At 41.0% G+C, this 12,790-nt stretch overlaps 1 protein-coding gene across 1 annotated transcript in view; it reads right to left on the reverse strand.

Annotated features, from left to right (window-relative positions):
• The window catches only part of LOC308085845 (roundabout homolog 2), a gene marked incomplete at its 5' end in the record, with an annotated part of 61,254 nt that overhangs the window by 1,167 nt on the left and 47,297 nt on the right, over positions 1-12,790 (reverse strand). Inside the window, 10 exons of the mRNA XM_080429156.1 lie at positions 1-128; positions 1,827-2,006; positions 2,969-3,085; positions 3,341-3,663; positions 4,555-4,693; positions 4,892-5,161; positions 6,766-6,896; positions 7,453-7,498; positions 10,053-10,271; positions 11,030-11,201. Coding sequence (XP_080285282.1) covers positions 1-128; positions 1,827-2,006; positions 2,969-3,085; positions 3,341-3,663; positions 4,555-4,693; positions 4,892-5,161; positions 6,766-6,896; positions 7,453-7,498; positions 10,053-10,271; positions 11,030-11,201 — 1,725 coding nt within the window. The remainder of the gene's footprint in view (positions 129-1,826; positions 2,007-2,968; positions 3,086-3,340; positions 3,664-4,554; positions 4,694-4,891; positions 5,162-6,765; positions 6,897-7,452; positions 7,499-10,052; positions 10,272-11,029; positions 11,202-12,790) is intronic.

Raw genomic sequence — 12,790 nt, forward strand, 5'->3', positions numbered from 1 at the left:
CTGGTCTCTTCTCTGCAGAGCTCTGGGGTCCCTGGACTCAGAGAAAGCCCTTCCACCAAGGGACCCATAGCCTGACATCTGGACTCCCTGCGGGAAGCTGGACTGACCGTATGGGATTATACTCTCATCTGTAGATGACAATGTAACACCAATTACTTCAAATGGCAGCTGCAATTATATGGGTCAAACCTTAAGTGATGGAAGAGATGGAACAGGGAATTCCTGCTTGATGTGTGGATGGCCCAGGAGGATTTACATGTTACGTGAATCAGTACAATTTTGTTTTGATTGAGTTGTTAGATCTGTTTAAGTTCTTTTTTTAAAATTTACTCTTGTAAAATGTAATGTCATTTGGATTGTGTCTAATTTGTTACCTCGGCTACATTGGAAATGAGGGCTTGCCCCTCAACTGTACTCCCGAGTATAAATAAAGGTGATGATGATATATGTATTCTGTATGTGTATACACCCACATTATCATTTAGGTGTTTTAATTCACTTCAAAATATTTTCCCAGTGGTCATCTTTGAATCTCAGCCACGATTTATAGATGACAGTTTTGCTAAATAAATTCCACGTTCAACTGATAGCCTACATAAGGGAGTACAACTGGTCCCAAACTTTACCCAAGGTTTTACATGAAACAAACATGTTCTGTGTCCTGTTACCAAGCTTCCATTTGTGCAGCGTTGACATATTTGAGTGAATATCATGTCATATTTCAAAATGTAATTCTGACAATTTTCTCTTTGGAGAGAGTTTTATTATTTGTAGCTGTCATACGTTACCCCACTCGATGTTTCCTTGGTCAAAAAGCACATATTCCCAATATACCTGCATGTGCAGTATGATGTAGTTGTTTTTTCCTTTTAACAACAGATTGTTTTGCAACTATATCCTGTCAGAGCCATGTGTACAAACAGTATCCTGCATGGTTTTTAACCTGTTAAATAGAAGTTGGAGCCAATTTTGGAATTGCCTTTCTTATAGTAAATACTTCACTTATCCAGCCACAACTTCCAGTGATCAAAGCCCACCCCTGCTGCGCCTTTTCTTTCTCTCTGTCCGCATAGTTTTTGTGAGGTTAGGGTTAGGATTAAGGTTAGGTTTAGGCATATTTTTGTGAGGTTAGGGTTAGGATTAGGCTTAGGTTTAGGCATAGTTTTCAAGTTGTCAACATGCGAAGTTGCCATGGCGTCCCGTCATGTCAAAACTTGACGTTTCATGGCTACGACAGAGCGGCAAAATGTGACGCCTTGGGAGTGACAACGGGTTGGACTGTTAGAGGCCATGTCCACAGAAAGCGTTTTTTAAGCGACAGCACTTTGGATATCATGTCCAGGGCGCTACACATGCACATTGATGAACGGTACTCCTCTCACAAAAGTTTAACTACATTCCGCTTGAGACCAGACCGCTCCACAAAAAAAAAAAAAAAAGGCGATTTGAATGATTCCATGGCCATCTATCCATGTGTCAATGGTTGTTGTTGTTTTGATAAAATATCCCAAACTACTGAATTAATTGGCTCCCTCTCCGTATCCCTCCCTCCCTCTCTGTCTCTCTCTCTCTCACTGATCAAGCTCTGGTCTGATGTCACGCACAATAGAAACCATTGCCTAACAAGGCCGATTTGTGCTGATGTCGGTATCTCCAAATTTGGGCATAATCCTTTGTCCAGACATGCAGACCCACACACAGACAGAAGACTAGAACTTCATATAGAACTTGCAGTATGTTTTTGTTGTTTGCAGATGTGAGATGATACTCTAAATAACTACCAAAGTCAATGTATAGATATATATGATATCTGAGACTGTACACACCCTGTGATAACCACTTTGAATGCCCTCTCCTCTTGGATGAGAAGTATTCTTCCCTCCTCTCAATGTGGTGGGAGTCACTCCCTTCGCTTCCTTCACTATCTTTTTGTCTGCAACCCAACATATCAGCCATGAGCTGCAGGGGGTCTTCTGTAGGGGGAGGGGTTGGTGGAGTGGGCAGATCTGTGATTGAAAGTTGTTGATTAGTAATTCTGCTAAATGTACTGCACTAAATGTTGACTGTAGCAATGTTGCAAGTTCATGCACAGGATGAACTATGACCATGCAGAAATGAGGAGCTTAAAAGCAATGTTGAAGCAATATGTTGCCTGATCAGAGGTGGAAGATGTACTCAGTTTCTTTAAGTAAAAGTAGCAATACTCTGTTACAAGTAAAAGTTCTGTATTCAATTGATTTGAGTGAAAGTGCCAAAGTATTGGCACCAAAATATACTTACAGAATCAAAAGCAAAAGTAGGCCTACACATTATGCAGAATGTCCCAGTTGATAAATTTTTTCAAAATCTTTCAAAATGTATCCAACTTTTTCAAAAATGGCAGATTAATACGCTCACAATGCATCCCGATGCAAATAAAATAATCTCTGCAAAGTAACTAGTAACTAAAGTTTTCAATTAATTGCAGTGGAGTAAAATGGACAATATTGGCCTCTGAGGTGTAGAGGAGTAGAAGTAATTAAAAATTGAAATCTCAAGTAAAGTGCCTCAAAATGGTACTAAAGTACTTTCCACCACTGGTCCTTATGTAAGTTCAAATATTGTTGATCATTATCCCCGCCAGGCAGGAAGGCCGAAGGCGAGAGATTATGTTTTCACTCATGTGAGTCTGTCTGTCTGTCTGTCTGGCGTAGCTGCATTGGGAACTCCTTGCATGGTTATGGCTGAGTCATAGTGACATGAGCATGATGTCGTAGTCCGCCAGCCTGCCCGCCTGCCAGCCGGCCGGCCGGCCCTCCCTTAAGCTAATTTTAATATAGGATTGAGGTAGCTACACAACTTGAGGTTCAACCAAAGGTCAACATCGTTTGAAAAGTTTTATTATGAAAACATGTACTGCATGTCTTTCTGCATGTCTTTCTCAGGCAGGCTGTGAGTTGGACGCACTACAAGCTATATTATGTCAGACCTGCTTGGCTGTGTAGTTCTCGCCTGAGTTGTCCATCCTTGGGGTTTTTCTTCTTACTTCTGGATCTGTGTGCCAGAGCTGCAGGGAGGGACTCTGCTGCCAAAACAGGAGAATGTCCTAACAGGAAAGAACAGGGAATGTCATCCTCCTAGAAGATAACGGTACTATACTAAAGAACGCTCAGTGAATATTAGTAAATCTATTTCCATTTCCATGTTGACACCATTTCTGTTTGATAACATATTATGTTATCGAACAGAAATTTATCAAAGAAGATTTTACTGTGTATGTGACATGACATGTTTTCTTTAAAAAGATGTTGCGCAAACCAGTGAGCCGACAACTGAATAATGCCATGGCACAACAACCTACCTTTCCCATTGTTCAACACAAACACCTCTCCCTTGATATCATCTGCCCATTGGCCCATGTGGTAGAGCTCACTGACATCCTCGTTGGCAAACAGTTCTGGGTTGTACTTGGTGTCCTGAGAGTGGTAGAGTTGAGGGTCATCGCTGGGCTTGTGCGAGTCCTTGGGGAGGTGAGGTGGTAGGGTGGCTGTGGACTCTAGCCTATACATGTAGCTTAGTTCATCTCCTTGGCAGGCAAGGCTGGAGACCTCCTCCCTGGAGCTGTCTATTAGATAAGTCCTGACAGGCAGGGGCGGACACCAGTCCTCATCATCTTCATCAGAGCTGGAGGACAGATAGAAGCAGTCCTATGAGTACGTATCTTAGAAGGACGAATATCAACCAGATATTATGTATCCAGACCATTATAAATATTAACGGTCACATCACAACATTAACAGCCATTAGAGTGATTTTACCACCAAGTGACAAAATTCCATCTGGATTTAAGTGGTACAAAAAAAGACCAATAGAAATCTACAGAGGACATGAACAACTCCAGTGATTTATGATGTCAGCTGTGACACTGTCAGGCCTAATTTAATGGAGGACGTGTCATTGAAAGGGGAAACTACTAATCCAGACTGTCAGATGACGGCTAATGTCATTACAAAAGACAGTGCTCAGTCAGAAACAGCGCCCCAAACCCCGGCGCCCACCCCCACCTTGATCTGTCCACAATCTAATCTGTCACAAATAGTTAGACACATACATTTCAACAACCGTAATGCCTGTATGACTTGTCCAATCAACCCGCTGCCTGCAGACATAAACTAATAATAATTCCATAATTTCCCCACGCTCAAGCCTTCCCCCACGTTTGACATTCTTGTCGAAAGATGTGAGGGCAGGCTTCTATAGGATAGTATAGCATAAGATAAAATAGGATAACCCTGTTCAGCAAAGAGTCAAAAAGTGCACAATAATAAACAATAAATACAGCAATAAACCATGCAACAATAGATAAAGCAATTTGTTTTCCATTATCCAGTAAATAGAACAGAAGCCATAACTAATCTAATAATAACCTACAGAACTTCCTGAACACTCAGAAAGAACACTGCTGGAGGACATGCGCTTATGGTGATTGATAGATGGTCCTAATGTGTATTTTGAGACTACTCAACTGCTGTCCCATAGGAAAGTAGTTGGGGGTTACAGTGATAAGCCCTATACCTCTGTCTCTTCTTATTCTGGTCCATCTTTGTGTGACCGCTGTCTTTATTGGCTGGAAGTGGCAGAGAAAGGACATCCATCCAGTTGAGAGTAGCAGGTTTGGGCAGAGAACCAATAGATCTCTGCTCACCCAGCTTGGCTATAAAGAGAGAGTTATTTAAATTCAGACTATATTAGTATTCATTCATTAGGCTCAAACATAGACCATTAAGGTCCAAAACACCAAATCAACGCAATACACAATCTAATGTCAGCTTGAACCAGATGAAATCATAAAACCTTTTTTTCTTTCTGTACGATATAGAAATATGTATTTTTATATGAAGGAACCATTTACCACTGGCTGCCATCGTATAAGGAAGTTTGACGTATTCAGACCCAGACTGACCAGACTGGAGTGTCCATTGGTCTAAATCCTGCTCCAGACCAACTAGGCCACTGCTCATGCTGCTGCCGTATGGGTCAGGACCCTGGGTGTAGGGCGCGTTGGAGTAAGTGTCGTAGTAGGCCAGCAAGTCCTCCTCAGCTGTGTTAATGGTGCTGTAGATGGGACTGTCATTGGATGTCATACTGTACTTCTCAGGCTGGTTCTGGTAGTTGTTGATACCTACAGCAGGACAGTGGAGGACTTCTGTGAATAGTTACGAGCTTCGTTCAAGAATCAACAATCAACTTTATTATTGTAAAGAAGTGGGTGACATTCAGTGTTAGTCAAAGGTTTAGAGTAGACACACCTCTACTTTTTCTTGATTCCCCCCCCTTTTCTATTGCTTAAGAGGGCCTTGAATTCTAAATAAATTGCAGGCATTGCCACCCAATCACCACACCTCCTCCTCCGTGGTTCACGGTAGGGACCACACACATCCGTTCACCTTCTCTGTGTATCAGAAGGTGTTTAAAAATCTCAGATTTGGACTCCTCAGACAAAAACACAGATTTCCACTGTTCTAATGTCCATGCCGTGTTTCTTGCTTCAAGCAATTTTCTTCTTCTTATTGTCTTATTCAGTAGTGGTTTCTTTGCAGCAATTCGAACATGAAGGCCTAATTTACATTTATTTGGGCTATAATCTGAGGTGCAGTAAGTGATATTTGTTTGTTAAAATAAGTGTATTTGTTCAGTAACAGGAGTCCCTGACTCTCCAGCTCCTTAGTAAACAGAAAATGCATTTTCAGGTCAGGATACCAATTATATCCAATCAGGAGAGAGAACTCATACCGGATACAGGATAAACAAGTGAAATTGGAAATGACGACACAAAGAAATGAGTGGACAAAATTGGAACTGGACCACTATAAAATTGAAGCTGGTAAATGGGTACTCTCTCCTGATTGGTTGAAATTGGCAAACCACCTGAAAAATGTACTTTCAATTATTATAGAGCTGGAGAGACCCCTGTTACTGAACAATGACTCTTTAACTTTTTAACAAAAATACTTTGTCAGGCAATTTCTGGGGCTGGCAATTTTAACACATTGATCCTCTGCTGCAGATATAACTCTGGGTATTCCTATCCTGTGGTGGTCCTCATGAGAGCCAATTTCATCATAGTGATTGATGGCTTTTGCAACTGCACTTGATGTTACTTTCAAAGTTCTTGAAATGTTCTGGATTGACTGACCTTCATGTCTTACAGTAATGATGGACTATTGTTTCTCTTTGCTCTGGTGAGCTGTTCTTGACATAATATAATTATGATTATGTCTGCACATATTATGTGCAGACAAAATAATGTTTATTTTACAAAATAGGGATTTTTACTCTACATCAATTCTTCCTTGTTAAAACATATTGGCTCAAACAAATTGAGAAGGAAATAAATTCCACATAATTTTTCAAGGTACATAATTGAAAAGTATTCCAGGTGATTACATGTGTGTGCGTGTGTGTGTGTGTGTGTGTGTGTGTGTGTGTGTGTGTGTGTGTGTGTGTGTGTGTGTGTGTGTGTGTGTGTGTGTGTGTGTGTGTGTGTGTGTGTGTGTGTGTGTGTGTGTGTGTGTGTGTGTGTGTGTAAACTGAAGTAAAAAAGAAAACAAGTGCAAAGGAAGTAATTAATTAATTTAAGACAAACTCCTTAAATCACTATTTCTTTGAGCTCACTTGAAAACCAAAATAGAAGCATCTAATGTCACAAAATAACATTCAGTTCAGTCCTTAACTATTCTATAATATCAAATGTATTACTCTGTGACCTGCTTTATGATCACTTACCATTATAGTATCTCTCTGTGGAGTCTAGCTTGCAGTCGACAGATTCTCTACTATCATGGACAAGGTTTGGAGCTGGCCATGAGTCTGCCAGCCAGGGGTAATTACCCATGTTCGATCCCAACAAACCAGTCCTGGAAACAACAGGGGAAAGTATAGCAATGCCTCTCATAAGTGGTGGAAGAAGTACTCAGATCTTTTACTTAAGTAAAAGTAGCAATACCACAATATACAAATACTCTCTTACAAAGTAAAAGGCCTGTATTCAAACTTTTACTGGAGTAAAATTACAAATGTATTGGCATCAAAATATACTTAATTAAATTGAAAGTTTGAATGAAATGAAAATAGCAGATCTACATGCTCTCAACGCATCGCATCACAACGTGTTGTGAGCTTGTAGATCAGCTATTTTCTAATAACCAAGAATGTATAAAACAAGTCTTAATTGAATCTGAAAAGTAAGTAGTTACTATAGTTTTCAAATACAATGGGGTAACAAATTTGCCCCTGAGGTGTTGGTGGAGTACAAGTATAAAAGTAATGAAAAAAGGAAATAGCCTCAAGTAAAGTACAAATACCTCAAATTTGTACTTGAATACAGTAGCCTACATGAGACCATTTACTTTCCATCACTGCTTATAACAAAAAATTACATCTGAATGAGAAAAAAAGTGATTTATACAGTACCCTCCATTGATGATGAGACCAGACCCTTCACCTTGAATATAGCCAACTGGAAGTGGACAACAAGAAAAATCTATTAGTTTACAATCTCGTTTAATGTAGATCAATTACATAGATTTCAGACAGTAAGTGTGCTTTAGTTATTGAGCACAAGCTTTCCTCTGAGACTACTAGAATGCAACAACGTGTCACACTCAAGGGTACAAAAACAGTCTTTCCCTTGTGGTCTCAGAGTATCCGGATTTTAATTACCATTCTATCAAGGCCAGGTTGGTGATCTACATAGAGTAGAAAGCTCACAAGTGATGCAAAATAATGAACCAAGATATCATTTTGGATTACGGAAATGGAATTTCAAAATGCAGTTTCAAGTTGCACTATTTAGAGCCTCTGCTGTCCATAATAAGACTACATAATGTAGTCAGTAGTAGAAATCTAGGCTACAGTATTATAACAAGACAAAGAGGAAAATTAAGAATAATATTTTGATGGACACTGACAGTCCAATATTTTTTCTTTAAATGAATAAACTTCTCTCAAAGTTGGGAAAACAACATCATGTGGTTATGGATTATATGTTCTAATCCAGTGGTTCCCAAACATTTTAGCTCTGGACCCAAAAGAGAAATCTGATGATTCTTTGAAATATGTTTGAATTATTTTTTAATGCATGACAATTTATTTATCATTATTATTTGTTTCCCCTTTTTTTTAAATAACAATAAAAAAAAGTAGGAAACAAAATAAAAGGTATATTTACTTGCGACCGATAAAAAATAGAGCCCTAACCCATTGTTTATCTAATCACTGTGAAAATATTTTTTTTTAAATATATTTTTGGGTCTTTATTTATAGTCTAAGTGGAGATGGACAGGAAACAGGGAGAGAGAGATGGGGAGAGACATGCAGCAAAGATTGTCTGGAACGGGACTCGCTACATTAGAGCCTAAGTGCCCGGACCGCTAGGCCAGTGGTCCGGGCCACAACCCACCCATCTGACCAACTAACACGGCAGCCATTCTGCTGCTGTGTTAAGTGGTCAGAAAGGGTGGGCCGCATGCATTTTCAAGCATGGTAATTTTAATGATCAATCGACTGTGTTGTGGCCAGGGGTCATCAACATGCCGGCTTGTGATGGACATTTTCCTCAAGCCGATTTTTTGCCACAGACATACAAAATGAGTGGTCAATAATATTACCATAAATACGTATATACTAGTCCAGTAGACATGATGGAGAACACAGACTGTGTTTTTAAAGAGGGGGAGTGGTTATTAAGTGGAAAGCTGAGAGGGAAGGCGTAGATGGAGCAATTTGTAACCCCGTTTCAAAAATTGCTTTAAAAGTCAAGTGTATTATTATTATTATTTCCATGTTATTATTTTCGCTGGCTACTTTCTACTTAACTTCACTTCTTCATTTTCTATAGTGATTCACTGATTGCTCTGAACTTTTCAAAGCATTAAAGACAATCAGAGACAGTAAAAAGAAGCTTTTAAAAACAGACAGGGCTCAGACCGATTTTTCCAGGCCCAGTCATTAGGCATGCATGTTCTGTATCCGCCACTGTTTGGTACCTGGTTTAACAAGGTTTGAATACCTGTCTGGCAGTGTCTTTATTAGAGTGTTAATGTCAATGAGCATTTTGGAAACCCAGCTCTCATCCTGTGAAACTATGTTGTGAATATGAACAGTGTGGATAATCCAATATCATGATGATGAGTGAAAGAATCAAGTATCAAGAATCAAAATTGTGATGAGTAGGCTATCTCAAGTAAAGTATACTGCCCTACAAAGCCAAAGTGCAGAAACTGTGTTTTTGGACACACTGACTTATTTGTGTATCCCAAAGGTCAAATTAGCCTTTGTGATTTTGGGGGATAAACAATTACCTCAAGAACAGATACACAATTAGTGTAATATCACTTATTTGCTGATAGCACATTTGGCTGACCAATTAAAACCCTTTTAAACCCTTTTATCAGTTAAATTGTTAGCTTAGTCACTGCACTTTGGCTTTGTAGGGCAGTATAGAAGTATTACACCACTGGAATTTCTGCATTCATTAAATCAGTGTCCTTCCTATTCTGAAGAAAAACCTGGAGACTGGCAAGTCACTCACTGTATACTGGCTCTAGTGTTTTTCGTTTTTTTAAATCAAAGATTTGCCGTGGACATGGACAAGTCTTGCCACGGACACGTTTGTCTGTGTACGGACACATCCATGACCCCTGGTTGCGGCTTAGATCAATGGAACTAATATAGTCTACTTTAAGTTCCTATTTATCAGTATTACAATGAAAAGAAAAATACCATGGCTATTTTTTCACATAATGTTTTTATGTTAGATTATCATCAAAATCTTAGTGTTTTGCCAATTATTTGGGAGCCCACTTGCAATATCCTCACGGCCCCCGGTGGGCCCTGACCCACAGGTTGGGAGTCACTGGGCTGTGGTGTTTAGGAATAGCACACCTGCAGGTGTATATGGTGTTGTGGTGTTGTAAATATGGTGATATGGTGTTTAGGAATAACACACCTGCAGGTGTATATGGTGTTGTGGTGTTGTAAATATGGTGATATGGTGTTTAGGAATAACACACCTGCAGGTGTATATGCGAAGGAAGTGGTATAGTGTCCAAGCTGCTTCCTCCTGCGGTGACGACAGTAAAGCCAACCACTGATGCCCATTAGGACCAACCATGAAGCCACGCCCAGTCCTGCCATAAAGGCAGGCTGGCGGAGAACACCTGTGATCTGCTCTGATAGGCTGAGTTTGCTGTCTTTCTTCACCGGAACAGAAGATTTGTCCAATGGCAGGGCTGACAGAATTACGAAGAGAAAAGAATTAATGCCAATTTCATGATGTAGCATTAGCATATAGCATTCACTTACCACCATCAATCATCATCATCATCATCATCATCATCATCATCATCATCATCATGGTGCAACTTTAATTGACAGAAATTCAGTAGCAACAAGAAGTTATTTAACTGCTTTTGGGCTGTCCACACAAAGCGTTTTTTTTTTTAAGTTGGCAGCGCCTGTCTGCCATGCATGTCTATGGTAAAGACACGTTGGTCCACAGTCCACACCGGAGCACCACTCATTTGATCCTCCTGATTGTGTCTGACAACCCGGTAATTTACGACCCGACGTTGAATCTTTACCACAACCATGAGAAGTCCATGTTTACCGTTATTTCAGCTAAGCTATTTGTGCTAATAACACAGATGACACTGACAGGTCATTATTGGAGCACAGCAATGGTTGATCGGTGTGAACGCTGCAGGTGTCAATAAATGCTCTGTGCGAGCGCTGTGGACATGATATCCAAAGCACTCCACTGCGCATTAAAACATTTTGTGTGGACATACGGCCCCTTAGCGAACATGTGCCACTTTTAACGACAGTCTTTTACAGCAATTTGCAATCATACTCTACAAAATCCATTTTCTGAGTGCCAATATAAATTTCAGACATCACCAGTTAATTCACATGAAGATTCCACAGTAGTACAGACTCAGTCTATTCAGATTGTATCAAGCCATATTTCCCTAACAGTATAGTGACTTACTGAGAAGGAGGTTGACAGGCATGCTGTGGGCACCCACACCCAGGCTGGTGACAGCAGCGACCACAACACTGTAGTGGACGTCGGGCAGTAGACCTGTCAACAGGATGGACAGCACTGCCCCGTCCACTGTCCTGTTGATCTGGCTCTGTGGGTCACTTCCTAGACACCAGACCTGAGAATGATCAAACAGTGACATTAAGTGTTTGGTGTTATTCAAAGCAGGCACATGCTGTCCTATGTTGATTGCACACAGCATGTGTTATTTCTTTTATGTATCATTTGCATGTCATTTTAGTTTATTTATGTATTCTTAACGTATGCAAGTCAAATGACAGTATATTCTTTATTTTCTTTTGCTGTGGATATATTTGATATCATGCAGTTCCATCACTGTGCAGTGGAGACTCTAATCATTAGAGAGTATATTTCTGTACACTGTGGAGAATGAAAGACAAAGAAAGGGGAATGAAATATGAGAAAGGTCCAAAGAACAACTTAGTCAGCCGCCCAACCAGGACACTCTCAAAATCGGGTTCCATGCAATCTGGTCACAGAATGTTTTGTTATCCCTGCCAGGCCAGATCGGCCGGGGTGGGGAATATTCTTTCGGTCCTGTGAGTCCGTCCGTCCGTGCGTACATCCGTGCGTACGTCCATGCGTACATCCATCCGTTCGTCCGTCTGTCCCCCTGTCTGTTTGTGACCAGCTAATCTAGGGCACCACTGGAGCGATCAGCGCGAAACTTTGCATGCCCACTACCAGTAGGCCAAGGAACAACTTCTGCCCCAAGTCTTTCAAATCGGCCTCATGGCGGTGCTATGACAGGCAGATGTTTGCAAAAGACACTTTTTGCTACTACTCCTACAGATGTTGTCCAAAACTCACGCAAATCTGTACATATCATCTCTGTAGTCATGTGATCATGACGTATCTGTCAGATTTTTCAGATTCCGTTCTGATTGAGGGAGTGGCCCGTTCTGCAAAAAATGCCACAAATCGTGAACGCAGCGGCCGATTGCCGTGAAACTTTGCACACTCTGGATGTATTTATTTTTTAAAGATATTTTTTACAGTAGGGGAGAGAGATGTGGAGAGACATGCAGCAAAGCTTGTCGGGAACGGGACTCTAACCCGCGATGCGCTGTCAGGCTACATTGAAGCCTAGGTGCCCGGACCTCTACGCCAGCTGTCCGGGCCCACCCTAGTTTCTTGTCTAATTCTCCGTAACATACTCACAATGGGATATCAGCGCCCCCTGGCGTTGATGCAGAGCTACATACCATAAACTCCCGGGCCATTCATTGGCTGAGAAGGGTATGTCACGTGTCCGGTAGACCGGAAGAGGTATAAAACCTCTTGCGTGACGTGGCTCATCCTCTTTCGCTTCTCTGCATGGCAGATGCAACAGCACAAGACATACCTTAATAATAACAAACGTAACTTTGATCAGGACAGAAACCAGCTTTAGCCCACTCGGTGGTACTTGTACTAACCAACGGGTTTTCCTCCTATTAAAAAAAAAAGTTTTATTATTTCCGCTCCCGCGGCTATCTTCTGTTTCTTTCTTTTACTGCTAAAGCAAGTTTTCCTCCTTTGAGTTTTCCGCGCTCTTAGCCTTGCGGCTGAAAGCTAACAGGTTAGCTTGAGATGGAGGTTCCACGTCCCTGCGTATTGCTGCCCTGCCGCTTGATGATCGCCGGGGATGACCCTCATGGTTTCTGCATCTCGTGCCTCGGTCTCTACAGGGCCGGGGCATTTCCA

The sequence above is a fragment of the Gymnoscopelus braueri genome (assembly GCF_963280865.1).
Source record: "Gymnoscopelus braueri genome assembly, chromosome: 5".
NCBI classification, from domain to species: Eukaryota; Metazoa; Chordata; class Actinopteri; order Myctophiformes; family Myctophidae; genus Gymnoscopelus; species Gymnoscopelus braueri.